This window comes from Taudactylus pleione, unplaced genomic scaffold (assembly GCF_031769625.1).
Source record: "Taudactylus pleione unplaced genomic scaffold, aTauple2 ptg000659l, whole genome shotgun sequence".
NCBI classification, from domain to species: Eukaryota; Metazoa; Chordata; class Amphibia; order Anura; family Myobatrachidae; genus Taudactylus; species Taudactylus pleione.
This window is the reverse complement of record NW_028285061.1, coordinates 3,001,439-3,025,200: the sequence shown is the minus strand read 5'-3', so window position 1 is coordinate 3,025,200 and position 23,762 is coordinate 3,001,439. Positions and strand designations below refer to the sequence as shown.

Sequence of the window (23,762 nt, the reverse complement as noted above, 5' to 3'; positions counted from 1 at the left end):
CGGAGGAAACAGATACGCCAGGTGAAACGTCCATGTCAGCGACAGCGCGTCCACCAGACTTGCACCTGCGTCTCTTGTCCTTGACCCGTAAACGGGCAACTTGTGATTGTGACGGGAGGCCATCAAGTCCAGCTCCGGCAGTCCCCACCTGTCCACGAGTAGCTGAAACACCTCTGGGTGAAGCGACCATTCCCCGGGATGCACGTCGTGACGGCTGAGGAAGTCCGCCTCCCAATTGAGGACTCCGGGGATGAAGACCGCCGAGATCACTGGAATGTGACCCTCCGCCCAAGACAGGATACGAGACACCTCCGACATCGCTGCCTGACTGCGAGTTCCGCCTTGGTGATTGATATACGCCACCGTGGTGGCGTTGTCGGACTGCACCTGTACCGCCCTTCCGTGAAGAGCGGGGCCGGACGACTGCAGGGCCTTGTATACTGCCCGCAGTTCCAGGATGTTGATGGGGAGAAGTGCTTCTTCCGCTGACCAACGACCCTGAAGCGACAAAGAGCCGGTCACTGCCCCCCAACCCCGGAGACTGGCATCCGTCGTGAGCAGGACCCAGTCCGGGACCCAAAATGGGCGCCCCTCGACCAGATGAGCTGTCTGAAGCCACCAAGCCAAAGATAGCCGAACGTCCGGAGACAACACCAGCACCTGAGAGCGGATCCGGTGAGGTAACCCGTTCCATTCTGATAGAATCAGCCCCTGCAGGGGCCGGGAATGGAACTGGGCAAATTCCACCATGTCGAATGTCGACACCATGGACCCCAGAACTCTCATAGCCGAATGGACCGACAGGCGGCAACGGCTCAGGCAACTGCGTATCCGCAGCTGTAGTGAGGCGACCTTCTCCGGAGTCAGGAAGATCCTTTGCTGACGCGAATCCAGCAGGGCTCCCAAATGAACCATCCGCTGTGATGGAATCAGGGAGGACTTTTTCCAATTTATCAACCACCCGTGTGCTTGCAGGCAAGCGATCGTCAGGTGGAGATGTTGAAGCAGTACCTCCGGGGAGCTCGCCAGCAACAGGAGGTCGTCCAGGTACGGCAGCAGCCGTACATTCTGGTTCCGAAGATGTGCGGCCATGACCGCCATAATCTTCGTGAACACCCTCGGTGCCGTGGAGAGACCAAAGGGTAGCGCCCGGAACTGATAGTGGTGTTGAAGGATAGCGAACCTCAGATACCGCTGGTGTGAAGATGCTATCGGAACATGGAGGTAGGCGTCCTGGATGTCCAGGGACACCATGTAATCCCCCGGTTCCATCGCCAGAATGATGGAACGTAACGTTTCCATCCTGAACTTGGGAACTCTGAGGAATTTGTTCAGAGACTTCAAGTTGAGGATAGGGCGATGAGAACCATTGGGTTTCTGCACCAGAAACAGAGACGAATAATACCCCGTCCCTCGTTGTGATAGAGGAACGGGAACAATGACCCCTGCTTTCAGCAAGGACTCTATAGCCTCCTGAACCTGTAACGCCTTGGTCTTGTCCTGAGAAGGACTTGTGCAGAAAAACTGGTGGGGTGGTCTGTGCCGAAAAGACAGGGCGTACCCCTGGGAGACCACTTCTCGAACCCAGGCATCCGTGGTGGTATTGTGCCAGCACTGGGCAAATAGAAGAAGTCGGCCTCCCACTCTGAGGTCCCCCAGAGGGAGGCCCGTCCCATCAGGCCGCAGGTTTATCTTCCTGCTTGGAAGAAGGGCGCCGAGCACTCCAGGCTTGCTTCTTGGGTTTAGAGGCCGTCTTACTCGCAGACTGTCTCGGGAAGGACTGACCTTTCGCCTTACCCTGAACCCGAAAGGAACGAAAAGCCGAACTCCGAACCTTAGCAGGCAGTGCCGCCGAAGGGAGGAAGGCCGACTTGGATTTAGCCAGGGTGTCCACTATTTTGTCCAAGTCCGGACCAAATAGTAATTCCCCATTGAAAGGTAAGGCCTCCAGACCTTTCTTTGAATCAGAGTCCGCTCTCCAGGACCGCAACCATAAGGATCGGCGGGCAGACACCGCTGCAGCCGATACCCGCGAGGTCAGCAGACTAGCATCTAAAGAAGCTTCTCCAATGTAAGAAGCGGCGTCCCTCATTTGTCCCAACAACGCCCGCTGGACATCCGGAGCGTCGTCCGGGAAGGTATCTTCCAATGCATTGGCCCACCCCTCAATGGCCTTGGCCACCCAGGAAATGGCCATGGACGGTCGGGCCACCGCCCCGGAGAGGGAGTAAATAGACTTTAAGCAAGTCTCAACTTTCCTGTCCGTGGGATCCTTCAGCGAGGATATCGACGGTAATGGTAAGGTGGCGCCCCGAGTTAAACGGGTGACATGGGAATCCACCGCCGGTGGAGTTTCCCATTTTTTACAATGTGCCTCAGGGAAGGGGTAATTAGAAGCCAACCGCTTCTGAGGAAGGAATCTCTTACTGGGCGCCTGCCAAGCTACCGCCATATGATCCGTCAACTGATCAGACAGGGGAAACACCGCAGAAGCCACCTTAGTTTTTTTGAAACTAGGAAACTTCGACCTAGGAACCGGTGCCTCATCCTCTATAAGAAGAATAGCTCGCACCGCCCTAACTAGTGCTCGCACATTAATGGACGACTTGGTATCCATTTCCTGGACCGAGGCGTCCGAGTCAGTGTCATCAGGGACCTCCCCATCATCTGAGGAACCCTCTGAGTCCGATACCTGAGCAGCCCGTGCCATGAGTGGGCGTTTAGAAATCCTAGAAGGCATGTCAGTCTGCAACATTGACTGAAAAGCCGAGGAAGCGGCCGCCAAATTTTGCACGGAGTTGGAGAGCACATCCACCCATGGTGGAGGCGTCGCCATAGGGGCCTGAAAAGGTACCACAGGCTGCTGCGGCACAGGGGAAGCCTGTATATACATAGGCAACCCCCCAAAGGGACCAACTGATTGAGACCCAGGAGGACTCCGCAATAACTGCGGGACACCCGGGGAATGGGGGATGGTCGGCTGGGGCACCGCCCTAGTAGGGAGAGCAGTCAGGACCGACAGACGGTCCGCAATAGACACCAGCACTTGAGAAAACATCGCCCACGGTGGTTCCTGCGCCAGAGAAGGTCTGGATGGGCCAGGAGCCACCTGGCATCGACTACACAGGCCATCCTGTGACAAATCCTCCCTATCTACTCCTGCAGAACAGCGTCCGCAGGAGGCCAACACCGGAGCCACTGAGCGCTCAACCTCCTCGTCTGACATGACAGAATATATTATATATCTGGCACCAGGGTAGAAGTAAAACGCACTCACCGGTGTGCTGAACAACAGCCCACAATATGGCACTGAGTAGCACACAACTGTATGTGACGGACCTCACAAATACGTGATCTATATAAGTGAGGTCAGTAGAAACGCCCCTCCCCCACACACCTGCAGGGCTTGTAGGAGAAGTAAAGGGATAGGTATAAGCTAACAGTAAGCGGAAAATAAGCACAGACAGGCAGCACTAGCAAAAAGTCACATACCATGCAGGAAGATATACTCACTGCACCTTTACACTACAATCAACCTGCCCAGATTCAGTGTCTGGGAGGGCTATAGTGCTGTGTACGCTGTCCTTAATCAGGGGAGAGGTACACAGGGGGACCGGTCCGCGTGCTCCCTGAGATCTGCGCTGCCACTGGGAAAATGGCCGCTGGAGACCTCAGAGGAGGAGTGGCCGAGGAATCTGCAGCTCAGCGACGCCAGACTGCGTGCTGAAAGGCGCGCTGAGCTGAGGGGAGGAGCCGCTGACAGGGAAGGCTTCCTCCCCTGGCTGGCCATTAACCCCAGGGATGCTGGCTTCCCGCTTGCCGGTTATCCCTGGTGGTCTAGTGGTCCCACGGGTTATGGGGGGGGCCCGCCGCCACTGCCAGCAGCCTCCGGTCTGTCCCCCGGACCGGAGGCTAAAGGACTGCATTTAAGGCATTCCGCGCGCCGCCGCTAGCCAGCGACGCGCGGCTTACCTGAATCCCCGGCGACTCCGGCAGCAGTCCTGGGAGGTAGACAGAGTCCGGCTAGTACGGACTCTGCCCTCCCGCCGCGATCCCCAGATCAGTACTGGCGTCGCGGCGCCAGTCGGGGATCAGAGCGGCAGCGTGGGCGTCTGTACAGACAGCCCTTCGCTGCCGTCTGTAGTAAAAATAGATTAAAAATAAATAAAATTTAACTTAAAATAAAAGCTTTTGGGGGCTGCTCCTGCAGCCCCCCTGCGCGGTGACCGACTCCGGCCGGGCACCAGCTTACACTGGGGTGCCTGTGGCTCGGGGGCGGGGTATAGAGGAGGACCCAAGTGCATCCTGGGAGCTAAAAGCTTAACTGTGTGGTGCCCATGGATCCTGTTCCAGCTATAACCCCAAGGTCAACCCTGTGGACCCCCTATGGACCCTGAAGTAGAAACCTCCATTAATAGTAAAGGCAATTTTAGCAATCAAAGCAAGAGAACGAGTACAAGAACCAGTTCTACGAGGCCTCTGCAGAGAATGTACTGATCCAAGGTGAACTCTCACTAAATGATTACAAAGTCCCCACACAATGAAGTTCCAGCTATCTGATCTTGTGCCAAGAGACGAACGGTGGAGGTCTGGGCTCTGCAGACTTCCCCCCTTGTTACTAATGGTGACAGTGAATGAGGATTACCTCTTCCCATGTCTGAGACCAGCACAACTGACTAAGCATCATTATGAACTGGAATATGATACAGGTCCCTGAGAATAGACATACAGAAACACTGTAAATGGAATCTCTTAGTTTGAAGTAAGACTACTTACAGGCACATATAAAGTGAAGCCCTCATACTATTTTCATGATGTACCAGAGCTCTGTGATGCAGTATCAGCTACAGCCAGTAACAAGTTTAGATCAAAGCAGTGACTTTGGTATATCATTACGGATAAGTGCCTCTTGCATTGATTAAATGACTTTTTTTTTTTTTTTAACTTCTTAATGAAATAAAGGCAGTTAAGGAGGGCTGCACTTGTGGGCCCTGGAGTGCGTCACTTTGCCCATCAATGTGACAGGTGCTGACCGCTGCAATATTGCATCAAATCGGTAGACATTATAGAGCCTGTAACACATGTGCCTACAAGTCACCCGTCACATCCTACAGTATGTACTATTACATGCAAGTGACCCCAACTTAATCCCATAGCTACATCACAAGCGTCACAGCTACTCATTATCTCCTCCTCTACCAGAGCTACCTTACAGGCGATTTCCACACTCATCTTGAAACAAACTTTGTTACAGTCTTCTTGCATTAACACAAGCCTGCTGCACTCAAAAGTCAAGGAAAAGTTAACAAAGCATTTGGTGATGGGAGCATCCAGGGCCTTATATGACTGGTTGTGGGCTGAATAAACCATACAGTTTCAATCCGGAACACCTTACATTACAGCCAGGCATAATTATTGTATAGGTTTTATAGTAAACATCACAAACACCAACACAAAAATACACCTCTAAAAGACCTCACCTTTGCAATACTGTAATACAGTCTCCATTGCACTTTTTCTATCCGTGTCCCATCGTATCCGAGCTGATCCAGTAATGATGTTCTCCACAGGCCACCAGCCTTGCCACAGATAAACCTCGTGATGATTGTCAACAAGGAATAGAGCTACAAGTAAAAAAAAATAACATCTATATAACAGAAGCAGTGCTAAGGTTTCCTCCTATAGTCACTTAATTGGCTTCTGACAAAAAAATTCCCACCATAAGATGCTGATAAACCTTCATTAGAAGGCCAATGAAAATTGACTGAGCCTTAGTTGTACTGTACTTCCAAGGCTGCCTGCATTGTCAACATGTCCCATTTTCCAATATATTTAGCAATTTCAAAAGTCTGTGCTAATAACACCAGTATCATTAAGAAATTTCAGGTTTACAAATTTTTCTATCTACAAGGGCGGCATAGAGCATGTTACGTCTGATGCAAGTCATGCAGGGGATGTTGTCATGGCACGTCGTAAATATGTTGTTAGCAGAGCCACTGACAGTGCTAGACGGGGAGTAGCTATGACAAGTTGGGAAAGAATCTGCACCTCTAAAGCTGGGTACACACCATACGATGGAGCGACCCAGTGACGCAACGATACACACACTGCACGTTCGAGTGTACGATACAATGTGTCGTTACATGCTACATGTAACACAGCGTCATTCACATTGTAGAACAGCAGATGGGACGATGCAGTCAACAACGGATCTGGTGTACACACTATATGATGTGTATGATACATTATTCCGATCCATGTCATACGTATGTAACAGCAGTTCATATTATGTATGAGATTTGGAGACCTTTGCTGGTATGACAGCAGTGTTCTAAACTGAGGTTATATTGTCACATTCAATAGCAACATATAATGGAAATGATTATGTATGATATTATTAAAGGAGTATATATTTTTATTTAAGAAAAATACACTGGTATAGTTTTAATTTAGTATATATTTTTAGTTATTTACATTTAAATGGGTGACTGCAAACATCAGACAGCGCTGGGAAATGAGATTAGCGCCGAGAGTTGGAGACAGCGAGTTTTGCATCCCCCAATACTTTATGCAATGGGCACGGCCCTGTTACGCCTGCGAAACACATTTAGCACCAATGCTCTGATGCTTCGGACTTAGCCGCGCCACCCAAAGCGCAAAGTTTCTTCCTGGAGTCTCTCGCCTCTACTGTATCATCACTGGGGCAGATTCTATGGTTTTCTCCTGCTTGTCATGGGTCTCTGCAACCAGGCTGCCGCTGTTCTTGTCGTCTTCCCCCAGGTCACCTATGGGTTCACCTATGGCAGTGATCTCACTTTGTGGTCTATCACTGTATGTCCATATTGAAGCGTACTCCATTTGCCTTTTCATCCAGCCTTTAAAAGGGTTCCAATGAATGTAAATTGTCCCACCAAACATTGCTCGCCACCAAATTTTATTTACAAAAGAAACACTGAAACATTGGTCCCACTGCATCTCATGTAGTTCAATAACCTCTGCATTATGAAAATTATGGAAATAACAAGCTGAAAGAAAATCTGCTACTGTAGTCATAGAAATAGCAGCTACAGTACATAATACTGAACATCCTACAGCAAGTTATCTCACACACAGACCAGTATCCAATTAGCCCTGATATAATGTCACTGAAAAACAGGGACTTTTCGCCATTAATCCCCGTTTTTCGCCAATGTTTTTTGTCCCCATATCCTATTTCGGACCTAAGATAGGATATTTCCCCAAAAACACACAGAATCCATGATAAGCTCACGGACCAGTGTGTTTTTGCCATTTCGGTGGTAAAAAAACAGCACTTTTCGTCGATTATTTTTGGGACACACCAGGTCCTGAAAAAAAATCCATGTTAAGCTCCAGTCTTGGGCACACTTCAGGGCTAATTGGATAGCCCAGCGACGATCCATTAGCAGGGCTACTTTAGCGCTAATTGGATACCGCCCATCTCTCTGTGGAATCATGTCTTATGCAGTTATATCCTAACACAGTGGTTCCAAAACTTTCCCCTAGGCCAAACGTTTACCTGTCATCCATAGGTTCAGTTATGTGGTGGTGGACAAGATTGTGCTGTTTGTCCACACATTTTATGATTGGCAGCCACTTGTTTTGCCTATCACATTGACCATAAAAAATTTGATGTGGTCCTGGACCACACACCCGTGGCACCCCTGCGAGTGCTCCACAGCCCCCAGTTTGGGGACCACTGCTTTATTGTTTACACTGTAGAGCAATTCCCACAAATATCTTGTATTTGTTTTCAATAGCCCTTAAACAACATCACATTAATCGAAATTGAAAAATCAGTAAACACAAGTATTTTACATATTTAGTAACTTTGAGTTACCATTATAGGTAAAATGGTGGACGTTAAAGTTACATTTGCACTCTTAATGCCATTGAAAACACATTCTGAGTTTGATATTTATGTAACTGGTTTGGGCTACACTTCATCAAGCTAGGATCAGTAAAGAGCAGCAGACGTTCATGGCGATTGACAAGTATCATCCTCTCATTGGAGCCTGTATCTCCTTCCGCATGATATCACTTAGTAACTATCCATCATTAATGGGGAGACGTACTGGTGGAGGAGCAACAATGAAAACCTGTAGGGTGCTGGTGGCATCCTACATTTAGGAGGCTGAACTTAGGAGTTGGACATAAAGGAGACTTGCTAGAAGATGGTGAATAGAACCCATAATAGTAGAACAATTGAGTCTAGGGCTGTAAGCTAAAGAGAGAAACGTCAAACTTACAGTAATTGTTAAGTAAAATCATGGAATGTAAGATGAAAGGACCTACAGTGATTTGAACTGCAGTGGAAGTGTCTAGTGCATTCGAGGCCCCTGGCATTTTGTATGATGCCAACCAGTGACCTGACACGATGGATGGATGAGTTCTGAATGCTTGCCTGGTTGTGAGGCTGTGTAGAGGTCCTCTTGTAAGAAAGGCATGGAGTTTACAACAGACGGCTGTCTGGACGGATACATGTATTCTGAGGCTGTGAAGTCTCCAGATGAGCTACTAAGACTAAACAACCGTGGTGTAAAGTTGAATTTCCCAGGATCTGTCAAATTGAAAACAAACAGATCGTGTTTTACATGAACTGAAAACAGAAATGTACATTTATTCATTCTTATATGTGTCATTTTACATAAAGCCTCATTGCGAGAATACAGGAGAAAAGTGGACTGTAGTGGATCAATATGTGCTGAAATCTATTCCTGGAGATTACGTGTAACTACAAATTCAGCAGACAGTAGGAAGCCACATGCTGTCCACCTCTGGGTTCGTACGTTAAGTTACAGAATAGCTTTTGCCCCAGATGAGTTTGCAGTAACAGTAATCAGATCATTATAAACAAGGTATTACGATTAACAAAGACCCTTCTATTTTCTACACTGACAGCCAAGTGCTACCATTAGCCAGACAGCATTCAGATTATAATAGAAAATGAGATACAATTTCCCAAAGCATTAATGCTGCAAATTCTATTGAGTGGCACATTTACAATAACATTATTAAAAAGCAAGGACATATGATTGTAGTATTGGAAGTCACAAAAAGGCATAAGATGAGCGGGAGAGAATAATAAAGGCTAGAGGAAGGCAGGAAAGAGAAGACGGGGCTTGGTATGTAGCTTGCATTTAATTACCTTGCAGCATGCAGTCATAGGCTTTGCGGTCTCTCCGTCCAAGCGCATCCCAGAATCCTAGTGGTTCAGACCCTTCATCGCATTCATATATAGTCACATTACTGCTGCTATGTAACCCGGCTTCTAAAGGACATCTAAAGGAAAAAATATTTATGTTATACTTATAACCAGACCACATTTACTACACTCATGGAATCAAAATCGTTTTATATACAATGACAACATTACTGAATAGGATACACTATAATTCACAAAACTATTAACTGCATTTACTCCCAAACCCATATGTATGACATGATGTTTTCTGAGCCCTACAGAGTAGAAGTATTACCTCATTACCTGTCTTAAACTGGCTACATTTTACCTCTATCTCCAAATGATTGCTCTGGAGGGCTGCTTATTGCCCACCCCTACTTCAGCTATTAATATACCTATACATTTGATGTGGGCTAAAGTGCTAATATCAGATCAGTAAACTCCTGGGCCTGTGCAATTTTAGCCTACCACATATGCACAACCTGCAGAGCGCTTTGGTCATTTAGGGAACAGTACAATGAAAGTCTTAAGGGGCCTATCCATTAGGCAGATAAATTTGAACGATGAACGATATATCAGTCATTCAATTTATCTGTCATGGATAGGCCCTGAACGATGACAGATGCGCACTCCCGCGGCCGACAAATTGTGTCTTTCGTCTCTCCAACACGTTGGTCAATTATCGCTCATCGCTGACAGATATTAGAAATAAATGGCAGTTTATAAGCGGTAAACGACGAGCGATATTTTTAATGAAAATTAATAGAAACATAAAAAAAATCGACTCCCTGAATGATGTCATGCAATATCGTTCGTCGTTCGCAAAAATCTCATGTACATGACAGATATCTGTCACCACAACCCCAGGAATTTTCAAGGGATAAATCTTTTGTCTTCCATCGTGGAGAAAGGTCTGCTAATGGATAGGCCCCTTTACTCAACATGGCCCGCTAATGTCTTCATACAGACTGAGAAATCTGAATAGCTGCTGACTGCAATCAAACAGATAATCACCAAACTGAGCAACATGGCCGTTCTGTGTCTGCTGGACAGTGTGTCCCCTCTTTGCCCTATTACCCTCCCAGTTTAGCCCAGCAGCCCCCTTTTTTGGCTATTTCAATATTACAGTGAAACATTCAACAGTAATAGAAACTGCATGAGAATCAGTTCATAGGGGATAAACTGACAAGTTTAATAAGCACAACATTTAATTAGGGATGTGCAGGCTCGGATAGGAATGATGATGTTCGTTCATGTAAGATGACGTTTTGCCTCTTTCTGAGTTCCGTTTTTTTGGAGGGAAAAATCCGAACTCCACGTGCAAACTCGAACCTATCCGAGCCTGCACATCCCTACATTTAATAGCTCCTAATTTATCATTTATTTTACATTAGAAAACAGCATATATTTACCAACACAATTGTTAGAAACCCCAGTATCCCATTACATTCCAGGATCCATAGGAACCTCTGGGCCCTCTGTATTGAAGCTCACTAGAAGGTTTGGCAAGCAGGCATTGATAGTAAGAACAATGATGGGTTAAAAGTAGCGCATAATGTGTGTGGTAGCCCCTGTACTCACTCCTCTTTTATTTTGTTGGCTGCAGTCTTCCCTACTTCCTTTGTGTGGCTTTGTGCTTTGCAGCCATGCCAAAGGTAGATCACAGCCTTATTTACATTGAGAAGTATCATAGAGGTCCTGGATCGGAGGCTGCTGCAGTGACAAGCAACTTCAATGAGGTTTCCCTCCATGGGAACCTCTCCCCGGACACAATACAATCTCCAGTCACCTGCAGAGAGACAATTACAGTATCAGATTTGCAAGAGAAGGGGATGATTGCATCACACTTAAATATAAAGATGAATGACGCAGACATTGCAAATTACGGCTATGTTCCATGGAAGCTAAAGCTTTATTACCAGCTACTTAAAGGATTTAGCTCACCACTCTTAAATGACTGCAAAGGGGGGGTGTGAAGGTGGGAGGACCAATCACAAACCACAATCTCTTGATTGCAACTTGTTATTGATTCCCCCACCAGTTTCAGCAAAAGGAACAGCAATGCAAAGGAAAAAGCAGCTGCATGTAGGCGTGGGTGTGACATGCAGCATGTCGACATTGACCATGCTGACCCTAATGAAATTTCGACATGATTAGAATGTCGCCAAAATGTCCCGTGTGGTCAAGTACCCGAGATTCCAGCAACTCCAGTGTGGTCTGCTGAGCCCTGCGGTGACATCCTGATGACTGCAGTAAGTATGACTAACCCCTAACCCCCAAACCTCCTCCTAGTGCCTAACTCTAACCTCTCCTTCTGTAACCTAACCCTAGTGCTACCCCTAACCTCCACTACTGGTCAGTGCAGACTGTCGGCATTTCATATAACATTCTGTAAATGCCGACATGTTTATTGTCGAAATTATAACTGTAAAGTTCCAATGTGACATACTTTGTGCATTCTCTTCTTCTTCCTCTCTCCTCCCAGCATGGACAATCATTCCCCCTTGGAAACACTGTAGAAAACATGGAGGCTCTTTGCCCTGAAGTACCTGTACCTGGAAAAATCAAAGAAAATCAATTTAGTTATAAAACAAAATCTTTGCTGTAGGCTTGAAGTCTTTACGTGTAAGTCAGACTTGTGTCTTTAGCTGCTGTGGATCTATGCAGACCACAGAATGCATATTCAGCCTTTTGCATGCAAGGCATGCTGGACCTTTTTATTCAGAGGTACCCTGAGCACCACAGGTGACTGACCTTTGACATAAAGCAATCATTAGCAAATATAGACCATTCAAATTGGGTAGCTTATAGTTGTAAAGTCCCTTTTATACAGGTTATGGAGTTTATTAAAATTTGCAGTCGCATTATACAGTACATTCACAATTGCACAAACTACAAGCGGAAGTTTCCAGAGAAATCCCTTGGAAGCTCACACTCCTGCAGGACCCCTCACATTGCAGCCACTGTTCGTGTAAACTACTATTCTGAAAGCATGAAATGAGGTGCTCAGCTGACAAAGCTGGGTAGCAGGTACATTACATTGCTGAATTCAAATCCCTCCGGCAGGTACCGAGGCCAAAATGCAGTCATGCTTGGAGAACACAGTGGTGATGAAGACAGAAGGACCACTGAAGCTACAACTCCTCTAAACTCTATGCAGTCAGAGGTCCACTGACCAGTGGCTGAGGGCAGGGACAGAAATGGGAGTAAGGACATCACAAATGTAGGCCATATGGATAGACAGCATGAAGGACAAACATTCTGCCACAATCCAGGGGACAACTAACATTGACCCTCAATTGTCAATTAAAAAAAAAGTTACATAAATAAATATGGAGGGCACTGGAAAAAGACTTCAGGAGGGACAGAGCAATAAGAGGATTTGCAGGAAAAGAGTTGTCTGTATTTATGTCCCAGTTCCCTGTATCCTATGGGTGAAATATAGCTCACCATCTGCATTCCCCAACTGCTGAAGGAAAAAAATAATTAGGTGGTGAAAATATGCTCTTCTAAAAGCTCATTGCTATATGTTAAGAATGAACAGGAGACAGCACAAGAAGACTGGAAAAAAGCATCTACATCAACCGAAATGTAATTTCTAATGATCTGAGACAGATGTCCCCCTGCAGTATTTTCAATGCCTTTCATGTAAGTAATGCATGTACACATATATCTCAATTAGCCTAAGCCGTACAGCAGTGCTCCACTATGTCAGTGACATCATTACCTACAACCCCTGCACCCCCAGGCAATTAATTCAATGCCTACTACAGTAATACGAAAAGCATCTCAATCCCTTGTTCAATACTGTACAATGGTTTAACCAGTCACTGGAGATAAAATGAGCATTAGAGGAAATTAAATTGCTAATCTAAAAGCCAATATGAAGTAACGTACCTGCGCTCCTCTCTCCTCGTCCAGCTCGATGGTCATTAGCGCCGACGTGCCCTTTTCGCTCACAGTTGAATGGCGGCCCTGCCAGAAGAAGTAAGCGCACTTTTCTTTACCGGCCACCCTCACATGTTCTGTTTTTTGCCGTTGTCCAACTATATAAATAAGATTAGAAAAAATATTAGAATCTCTGCTTTGTATCGCCAATGTATGAACAGGTATCGCCAATGTATGTACAGGTAGGTGCCACGCACAATTTGTGAGCCTTAAGTTCAAGGTCATGTTTATATTATTCACTTTTATTGTGCTTTTTACAAAACACATGAAACATGCATGACAAGCACAATTTTACAACGCAGCATGTCCCATTCATTAAGCATACTACCAATATATTAGATTGTACTGGCAACGCAAGATATCAAATGCATTTGGAAAAATGAAAGTTACTTTTCCAGTGCATGTGTGTGTACAAGTCTTTAGAAGGCCATTGCAGAATAATACATTCAACATATATAAACACAAACGTAACAAACCTTCAAATCCAGTTTGAATCTTACATTGCAGCCAAGTACATACATGAGATCACAACATTACACTAACCTGGGCATGATTCACATTATGTTACAACGTATTTTACAGACTTCATTTGGTCATGCCTTTATAAAAGGAGGAGAGCCACCGATTGTACCATTTATAAAACCCATGCTAGATAGGAGGTTAGTAGAGCATATCAGTGGTGGTGTACAGTGCATACTGTAGACAGGCCCTCTAGCTCCACGGGAGGTTTTTGTCCTTCCCTGAGCTCGCCTTAGGACACCTGCGTTACGGTTTGACAGGTGTACCGCCCCAGTCAAACTCCCCACTCTAGCGTTGCTACTCTAGCCTACCGGACCCCAGATCTGATTTCAAGAGAGCAGGGGGTATCTTCTGAGCATACACGTTCTGACCTCGGAGCGGCGAGCTAGCAATCCGAGCCCCGCAATGGCCACGCAATTATGTTAGAATGCTATATTTTTACATATTCTATATTTTCAATATACTTGTCCTGAATTAAAGTAAGCGTTATTAAATGATATATTTAATATAAATATGACATAGCACTGTAGGAATCTAGTTTAGTTCTACATGTATTTATTATTTCTATTCCGCAGATATGGATCAGCAAGGATTAGAATAAAACAAACTTTTAAAAGCAGACACCCAATATCCTATGCTATACACACACAGTACTGTATAACAGGATTTTGGTACTTACCGATAAATCCCTTTCTCCGATTCCACAGGGGACACTGGAGTTCAAGACAGTGGGGTATAGACGGTGGTAGAGCAGAGCCTGGCACTTTAAATAATTCTGAAGTGTGACTGGCTCCTCCCCCTCTATGCCCCATCAGCCCCAGTTTTAAGAACTGAGCCCGAGAGGAGACGGTAAGGAGAAGACCACAGAACGGAACAATACCGACTGAAGGAAAACAGAGGAACCCACTGCAGGGAACACATGCAGTCACACAACTAGATAAGGACCCAACAAAACGGCAGGAACGCAGCGCTGGGCGGGCGTCCAGTGTCCCCTGTGGAATCGGAGAAAGGGATTTATCGGTAAGTACCAAAATCCTGTTTTCTCCTTCATCCACTAGGGGACACTGGAGTTCAAGACAGTGGGGACGTCCCAAAGCCAACCTCCCGGGTGGGAAGCGCGGAGAACTTGCCGACCTTTCGGCCAACCGACACAGGGACAGCCCAAGACTGGAGGCATGTCGTAGAGCCAGGAGACAATCAGAGCTCCTTGCTGAACAGTCACAGACATTCCACAACTTACAGCGTAAATTCAATGGAATACGGCTAGAGAGTAGCCGCAGATGAGAAGCATCAGAACACCGTAAGCTCAGCCAAAAACAGACCAAGCAAGACCGCTGGGAGCAGAAAAATCCCAACTAGAATCCATAGAATGGCAGTAGCATGAGAACAAAACTCGAGAAAACCGTACCAGCGACAACTACAGGAAGCTGCAACAGTCTCAGACAGCAGAATCCCAGCACTGCGGGACATCAATCATATAGATAAAAGTATAATGATACCAATATACAGAGACGGAGCTGAACCCGTCCACAGACTCCTAACCAAGCAAACAAGGAGGCAAGAGTCACGACCTAACAGTCGCCCTGAACCATTCTCGAGGTCCAACTACTAAAGGGTTGGTAACCAGTGGAAGGTTTAGACCATAGAAGTTGTCAACGAGTGGCGATCCCACTGGGCACGAGGCGGATACGAGAGGATTGAGACTACAATTCCTTCCAGTGGGTCAGACGGCAGTACCACCCCTCCTATCAAACAGCAGACAACTTCCTACATGATGGTAGAGTGTAATCAGTACCAACTACTGGCCTGAACATAGTATGAAAACACCCAGGATACCCTTAGCAGAAAAAGAGCACGGATGCCACCTCCACCCAGGGAGAGTTACCAATATAGGGAAGTATCCCATCCGCAAGGCTAAAGCACTAGGACAACTATGAAGGTACCATTCAGGTACCTGTCAGTGTGCTGAATTTATCAACAGATACTGAACAGGAAACAAACCAGGCCCCCTGTATGGAACATAGAGACTGTCACACTTTATAGTAAAAATGTGCATTAGCCCATAGATGCGCTTCAGTCCATAAACCCAACAGATTCCAGTAGAATAGGGTCACAAATCTCAATGTTACAACTATGCACCTACACACCAGGAAAGCTCTAAAGTGTACAGCCAACTGATTTAAAAGAACTGAAGGCTGCTAGGACAGCAGCTAGGGTGCGTAAGATAGAATAACAGCTATGTCAGGATGCATGAATAGGAAGCATCTTCCGAGGTATTAGTGGGGTAAGCCCGCTTACCTGTGAGCGACCAGAAGCCCTCTGGACGCTATGTAGAATGTCACTGACCTTATTCATCTCACAGCAACCCACCACGACAGGTACAGAGAGTAGCCTCAGTGGGCAAAGATCAATGCTCTACAGCACGGACTTCAGTCTGGAGATGCTGCAGAAGAAAATACTGTAGAAACTAGCAAATTGTTAGTGGAGACAAGAAGGCCGTACAACAGGACGCTATACCTGAGCCTGTTCCATTAGGGATATGTATCCATATAGAGATTACACATACCCCAAAAACGGTCTGCTAGTGTATCCTTACATTAACACTTATAATGGTGAAGTGTGTATTACGCCCACAATCTGATACAACCCAGGCCAGACCCTGCCTATATCGGCGGGTGGCCCTAGGCCTCATGTAAATTAACTAAATAAGCCATGATGGAATAGATCCTGGATTCTCTATGTACTGATAGGAAATGTACCCAAAGGACCATCAGATACCCATTTTATTGAGATATGCGACAAGACAATAATATAAAGTACCAGAATCGATACTGGGAAAGGTACCTGTACATAGACATAGAATGCGCTAATTATCCCAAGTAAGAAGAGATATATATATGTAGTGATAACGCCAGTCAGGGCCAAAAACAGATTTCTCCAATTATTAGGAAAATTCATACAAGGAACGGGAATATATCAGTATATATACACATACACACACATAAACATAGCTGCATGAAAAGGCACACTCTTTGAAAGGAAGAGTTAGTACCGACATAGTAAGTCAGTTGTCAAACTCCTGCACCAGGAGATCAGCACGCTACATACATATACACAAACACACATATATATATCCCGCAATAGGAGATCAGCATGCTATATCTATATATACACACACTGCATTCCTAGTGTCTTACAAGTTGGTTACTAAGTGCGCCCTAGAGTGTAGTTGTAATTAATAGGTCCCCCGAAGTGGACGCCGTAGATATAGACTGATGGAAACAGGACTATAACCCGAGGCGGGTGTAAGTACATATACATGTGTGGACATACAGGAAGGCCCCAGGACATGTATAGAGTCCATACTAGAAGCAATGCCGTAGGAACCTGTGACTATCCTATGTAAGCTGCAGAACATGACTCTAGTCTATAGAGCCACCATATATATGTATGGATATAACAGACAGCTTCTGGTAAACCCTGGCAGCTTTCCAGACGTGGAATAATATGTACCTTAATGATTGTGGAAGTATAGGCATACCTACACATATCCATAATTATATACATATACACACACACCACCCAATCCCTAGGGAGAGATGGTGTAAGCGGAGTTATAGAACAAACTACCAGATCAGGAGAGTCCAGCCTCTCGTCGCAGCATCCTCTTTAAATATGCTAGGTATCAGACATAAAACTGAGAAGAACATATCCTACCCCTGCTTTAATGGTAAGGATAAGAAGCAAAATATATATATATATATATATATATATATATATACACATACACACACAAATCCCCACATGCCTACGCGTACCTACATACAAGATTAGTAGGTGACGATATAATTTGAAAAATATAACATGGGCAATAGTTAGAGCCATGGAAGGAACTGAGCCCCAGGTCTTAACGCCGGGTTTAGTTTAAAATACAAGTATATACATACATGTGGCTTACCTCCACGCAGGGAGACTGCTCATGTGCCGCGCGTGGCTGTCATTCTGCTACGGCGTTGGGGCAGGAAATGTTAGCAACGAACTATCCTAGACTGATTGCCATCCTGGGACCCTTCCGTTACCGGTGTACTCGCCTTATCAGGTGTGCCCTTCTGGCTCCAGATGATGGAAATCAAAAGATGACCTCAGTGATGCGAGACAGCAATGCCAACCACCACAACGGCCATATGTTACTACTTCGTGTTGTGTGTGCTGCCGAAGGGAATAAAGAAGATATAAATCCATATAGATGCATACCTTCTAAGGTAAGCACCGAAGGCTGTTGAGATTTAACATATGTGCAGCCACATATATGCATGAGAAGAGTACGGCTCATTCTTAAGGTGAGCCAATGTGAGGCATAAGCCTGAGGTTGGGACGCACCCTTTTTGTAACCTTGAGTTAAAGATATGCAATAACCGTAATTTCTGGCAGCAGCCAGAACAGTGGCCCGACTATGCATACAATACACAGGCAGAGTGATCTCTGGCAGCTAAAGATGGAAGAAACACACTGCATTATTCTGTTACACATCAAGCATATTTGCCCCAGATGTTCAATGTAATAAGCCTGCCGCACCTGGTATACCCAGGCGGTCTCCCATCCAAGTACTAACCAGGCCTGGCGCTGCTTAGCGTCCAAGATCAGACGAGATCGGGCGTGTGGCCGTAGGCGCTGATAGATATGTGGTGGGCAAAGTGGCGTGGACACAACCTCTATATTAGGCTGAGGCATGTTCCTCCCAGTGCTTCATTTTTTTTTTTTTTGTTTTTTCTTTTAAATATAATATTAAACCAGTACACTGCCCAGTTCCGTAGGGGAACTACAGACGTGCAATATAACAGAGATGAGGCAGAGCCAGAATCTATATAAAGACTGCAGGTTAAATTACAAACTCCACAGTTGTGCCGTTAAACCTAATAAGACCAGGTGCTGTAGGTTTAAGTAAAGAAAAAAACGGAAGAGGCCATATGCAAGCACAGGGAGAACATACAAACTCCAAACAGTTAGGGACGTACTGGGAATAAAACCCACAACCCTGTTAAGGGTTGCACCCCCCACAGAACTCCAGAGTGAGGATGCAGGAGATGCTGGCAATAAGCCCCGGCTCCTTTTAAGGCAGGTGCATATGCTGTTTTAGAATACTCGCTGGAGGTAATGGCGGCATCTGTGCACGCCAGCATGGACTAGACTCCGCCCCTTATCAATAAGCGGGCGGGGCGCAAACAATGGCTGGTATACAGGCATAATGCGAGTGGGGGAGCGGGAACGTAATAGCCAGCGCCGGTGCATCTTCATACAAGCACCGGCGCCGCAACCAGCAGCCGAGAGCGCTGTGAATAACAGCCTCGCTCTCCGGCGGCTGTGTGCAGAAGCCAGCGCTTCTACAAGCACCAGCGCGGCAGGGAACAGCCGCGCTGAGCAGCTCCCTAAGCCCCGCCATGCGGCCAATTGTAGCCAGCGCCGGTGCAATCTCCGGCGCCACAACCAGCAGCCGAGAGCGCTGTGAATAACAGCATCGCTCTCCGGCGGCTGTGCTCCTCCCCCTGCAGAAGCCAGCGCCAGTGCTTCTTCAAGCGCCAGCGCGGCAGGGAACAGCCGCGCTGCTGCGCAATGTAGACTCCCTTATGGGAGTAGCGGGTCGCGGCAGGCTCCCTCCCCGTGGGGATATAGCAGAGGGAGGATTCGGCTCTCGTGAGAGCAGCAAACAGAGCGCTGTCAGGCTCTATAAAGTAAGACAGCGCTCATCGTGCAGGGATCAGGCATGCTGCTAGGCAGCAACATTACAGACTGTCTGAACAGTCTCCCTGTACATGTATCCGCGCTCTATGCGCGGTACCTCCGCCCCTTGTAATAACGCTAGCGGCATTATAACAGGATTCCAGGAGGGGTTATACTACAGTATATACCACCTGAGCCTGGGAGGGGGCAGAGGGGCCGCAGATTAAACTCCGTTCCCCATAAGGGGACAGAGCTATACTTACCACTGCTGGCATCAGGGCTGCGGCTAGGCATTCGGAAGCACGGACACAGCCTCTATATTAAGCTGTGGCGTGTCCTCCCTGAGCTACTGCCAGGGTGCCTGGGACTCCGACACACACTCTTTTTAGTGGTGGCGGGTCTCCTGATGCCTCCATGTAGCAGGCTGACAGACGCAGTACTCTGTCAGCCTGTCCTCAATGCTTTGTGAAAGCTAGAAATTAAAATAAAGTTGAAATAAAAGAAAAAATACTAAGTGTGGGCTGGAGCTCAGCCCTATGTGACCGGCTCTCTCGGGCACATTCTAAAAACTGGGGCTGATGGGGCATAGAGGGGGAGGAGCCAGTCACAATTCAGAATTATTTAAAGTGCCAGGCTCTGCTCTACCACCGTCAATACCCCACTGTCTTGAACTCCAGTGTCCCCTAGTGGATGAAGGAGAAATATAGTTTTACAGTGTCAAGCCATAGAACACCAATGGTACTCTACTGAACTGAGCTCACCTGTTGTGCTCACCAAGTACTTCCATTTCGCCACATACGCATCACCCTCGTGGAACTGACCGATGCTCTGTTTCGGCAGCCGACTGTAGTCAAATTCCAAAATGTGCCAGACATCTACTGATACGGTCGTTATCTCATATTGCCTCCCATCATCTCCTTCAATGAGCCCATAGCCACGGTAAACATTAAAGCCATCCAAAACCGTTCCTACAGCCGCCTGGGAGACTGGAACCATCAGCATGACATCATACGCCTTCACATCTTCCTGCCTGTCCTCCTGTCACAGGGAACGGACATTCAGCTGGTTACATTTCAGAGAGAAGACTGCAGGTACTCCAAATAATGTGATATTACCCAAAGCATTCCGTTTCAAATTAATATGACTAATCCCTGCAATTTAGTCTATACATCACAATCCAGGAGATAACACTACAGTGTGTCACTGGCTGACTTTCCTCTACTTAAGGCAAATGAGTTTAATCCGATTGAGGAGATTACATTTAAATCAAATTTTGTTTGTTGAGAAGTTGAAATTCCCTTAATTTAAACATGGTGAGAATTCCCTGTCATTTGATTTAATAGATACAAAATTGACTGTTAATACTATTTTATTTCATAAACAGTTAAGTGGAAAAAACAATGGCATGTGGTCACAGAGGAAAACCAGGCAGTATAAAGCACGTGGATCTTGGTGGAAGAGCAGATAGGTAGCAGTACACCAAATACTAAACCATCCACCCAGCACCTACACATCACCGAGGTAACACACTATATACAGTATATATATGTAGCGCTTTTGCCTTTTGCTTTGGGAGTTCCTCACACAAAGTCTTCTCATTGGGTTTCTTCATTTCTGTCCAGTCCAGGAACTTTTCTTTGAACAGTATGGTTTCATTGTGTTCTGTCAGCCGACCAAATATTGCCCAGTCTGGGCGTCCATGTCCCTTCCTGAAGACGGATATGATGAATGTTAGATTGACGTGCCTCAATGGGTTAGATAGGAAGTCTAATGTCTTCGTTTACCAATTTAACATAGAAAACACTAATAGAACTTGTTTATTAAGTACAATTACCATCAAACTGTCCCCAATGTACACACAGTGGAGGCAGCCATTTTTGTGGGCAGGCCACATAGGGCCTGATTCAGAGTTGTACGCTAATGCTGCAAATGCGTCTGTTTAAAGCAGTGGATGCGCCAAAATATGCAAATGACGCTGATGGAGAGGAATGTACGGAGACGCCCACCTGCGGCTTTGCAAATCCAAGCATCTGTGTACATAGACGCAGCATCGGTCGAGATCCTTTGATTATTGGTCTTCTGAGAAACCCCTATGGTCGCACAAAATGGCTGCTGGAACTGAGGTGCCAGAGACATTTTTCTTGTGTACAGGATCACTGACACAGGGTGTGACCGGCCCCAAAATGGTCGTGACACACCTGCGCTCTTTGCCGCCACTCCCAGTTAACTCCCCCAAACGCTTCCTGACAATCACACTGAGGGTGAATAGTAGCTGAGGCTGAATAGTAGAGCGACTACGATAATGTACCTTGTAGCATGCGCAACTTCAGATTATCGCTCAACTGCGTATATATCGGCATAGTGTACAACCTTGAATCATGCCCATAGTACACACAGTGGAGGCAGCTATTTTTGAGGGCTCAACTTATTAAAATGAACCATTGACATTTTGTCCCATTTCAGTGTTGTCATTGGCTCCTAGTAATTGGATTAACTGTATTCCCTTGAACATTGTTTCAGACCACATAATTGCGGTTTCCACTATTTGTAGGTGATCGATACAATTTAATATTTAAATGACATTTACTTAGATAGTAAGGTTACGAAATTTTTTTTTTTTAAGATTTATGAAATTGATTGACCTAAACTACAGATGTGTCCTCATACACTGAGCCTCAACACTCCATGTGGCGTAATCAGAATCGGGAAAACTAATGCAACTAAGACGCACATTTGCGCAAAAAAAAGCAGTCACATGGGACCTGGCTCGCAGAGAATGGCTGTTTGGCGCCCTTGCAGCAATAGTGTATCAGGAGACATCTGTACTTCGAGAAAGATGACCCTTTGACTTCTGTTTGGTTGTTAATACACAAATTTAAATTGAAAAATTGTTGCATTGGCATAAAAACAACATATTGCTACATATTAGGTTACCTCTAAGGTGCCTTCTTTCTACAAAATGATCTAACATCTCTTAATGATGCAAGTGTTTAAATCCCATGATTTCAATTTCAGGGTATAACCAGGGGATGAAATCATGTAAAATGTCCTCCAATCAAAAAGTTTTGGCTATTCCCATAGGAAAAATGTAATACATTTGTTTTTTTTTTCTTTTGTAAATATAAACTAGTCAATAAGGCCAGTAGGTGACTTAAATGAATTTACAGCAACTGTACTTCGATCAAGGGGCACTGGTGAAATAGAACCCTAAAGCCTAGTAGCCACTATACGATATTTTGAACGATTGAACGATAACTATGTTGTTATCGTTCAATCATCCGCAATATCATGCATTGGATATGCTGACAACGACCAGCGATGCTCGCTCCAGCTGGTCGTTTATTGCCCAAACCTGCTGTGCAACCTGATGGTATCGTCAGGTTGTGCAGGTTCAAGGATGAGAGAGGGTGCCGGCACTGTCCACTGCACAATATAATGAACAATTATGATGTCGTTATCGTTCAATATATCGTGTAGTGGATATGTGGCTTAAGACTAAAAAGATTATTGAATGTTAAGCAGGGGGGTTATAGGAGTTGTGTAGCTATAAAACATCTAAAATAAATAAATTCCAGAGGAAGAAGATTCTGATAGAGAAGTGTCAATCTAACCACCTGACAAGGAGCTCAGGGCCTGATTCAGAGGTGCATGCAAAGCCAATGTTTGCGGATCTGAGCAATTTTATACTGCGTATGCTTATATTAGATTACCGATGGCAGTCGCAGTGAGGACTTGGACGCAGTGTAATTGACAGTGAGGGAGCGTTTGTGGGGTTGGCAAGGAAAATGCAGGCTGCAAATTGAAATTTGTATGCAGTGGTAAAGGCCTTGGCGGTTTACTTGTGACGGACATTCTGAGCGACCGTAGTGTTGCTCAGAAGATCGATGGTGCATCTTTGTACGCAAGCAGCAGAATTGAGACAACACTAGTAAGTGTCTCAGTACAAATTCCTGGGGCGGGATTTTCATGCACCTCTGAATCAGGCCCTCAAGTCCTGGTATTGAAAATGCTCTCTTCAAACTTAGGATACATTGGCTGACTCTAATGACCCCAGGTTGCTAAACAGAAATAACGGTCTGCTAGATGCTTTCATATACACATTCCAGCATTAGTACAATGCTAAAACTTTTAGATTTCATTCCAATCTCATTTAAAAAAACAGATTATCTGTAATCAGAGGCTGAGACATGCCTCATGTGTCAGTCATTTATAATTTACAGAAAATATGGGATCATGTATTTCTCATCTATATAATAAGCGAGAAAGTGTGTCTCTCTCTGTTTGTCCTTTATGCACAGCCAGAGTTTTGTACCTAGCTCCACCAAATTTGGCATGGTGGTGTAGTGTGACCAGGATTAGGTTTTTGCTTAGGGTT

The 23,762-nt window shown here is 45.8% G+C and overlaps 1 protein-coding gene across 1 annotated transcript in view; it reads right to left on the bottom strand.

The window, feature by feature from the left end:
- Positions 1–23,762, bottom strand: part of SVIL (supervillin) — a 275,366-nt gene that overhangs the window by 9,856 nt on the left and 241,748 nt on the right. Inside the window, exons 31-38 of the mRNA XM_088455534.1 lie at positions 20,949–21,096; positions 20,149–20,425; positions 13,100–13,248; positions 11,652–11,757; positions 10,784–10,991; positions 9,167–9,300; positions 8,423–8,578; positions 5,481–5,624 (exon numbers count right to left, since the gene is read on the bottom strand). Coding sequence (XP_088311660.1) covers positions 5,481–5,624; positions 8,423–8,578; positions 9,167–9,300; positions 10,784–10,991; positions 11,652–11,757; positions 13,100–13,248; positions 20,149–20,425; positions 20,949–21,096 — 1,322 coding nt within the window. The remainder of the gene's footprint in view (positions 1–5,480; positions 5,625–8,422; positions 8,579–9,166; positions 9,301–10,783; positions 10,992–11,651; positions 11,758–13,099; positions 13,249–20,148; positions 20,426–20,948; positions 21,097–23,762) is intronic.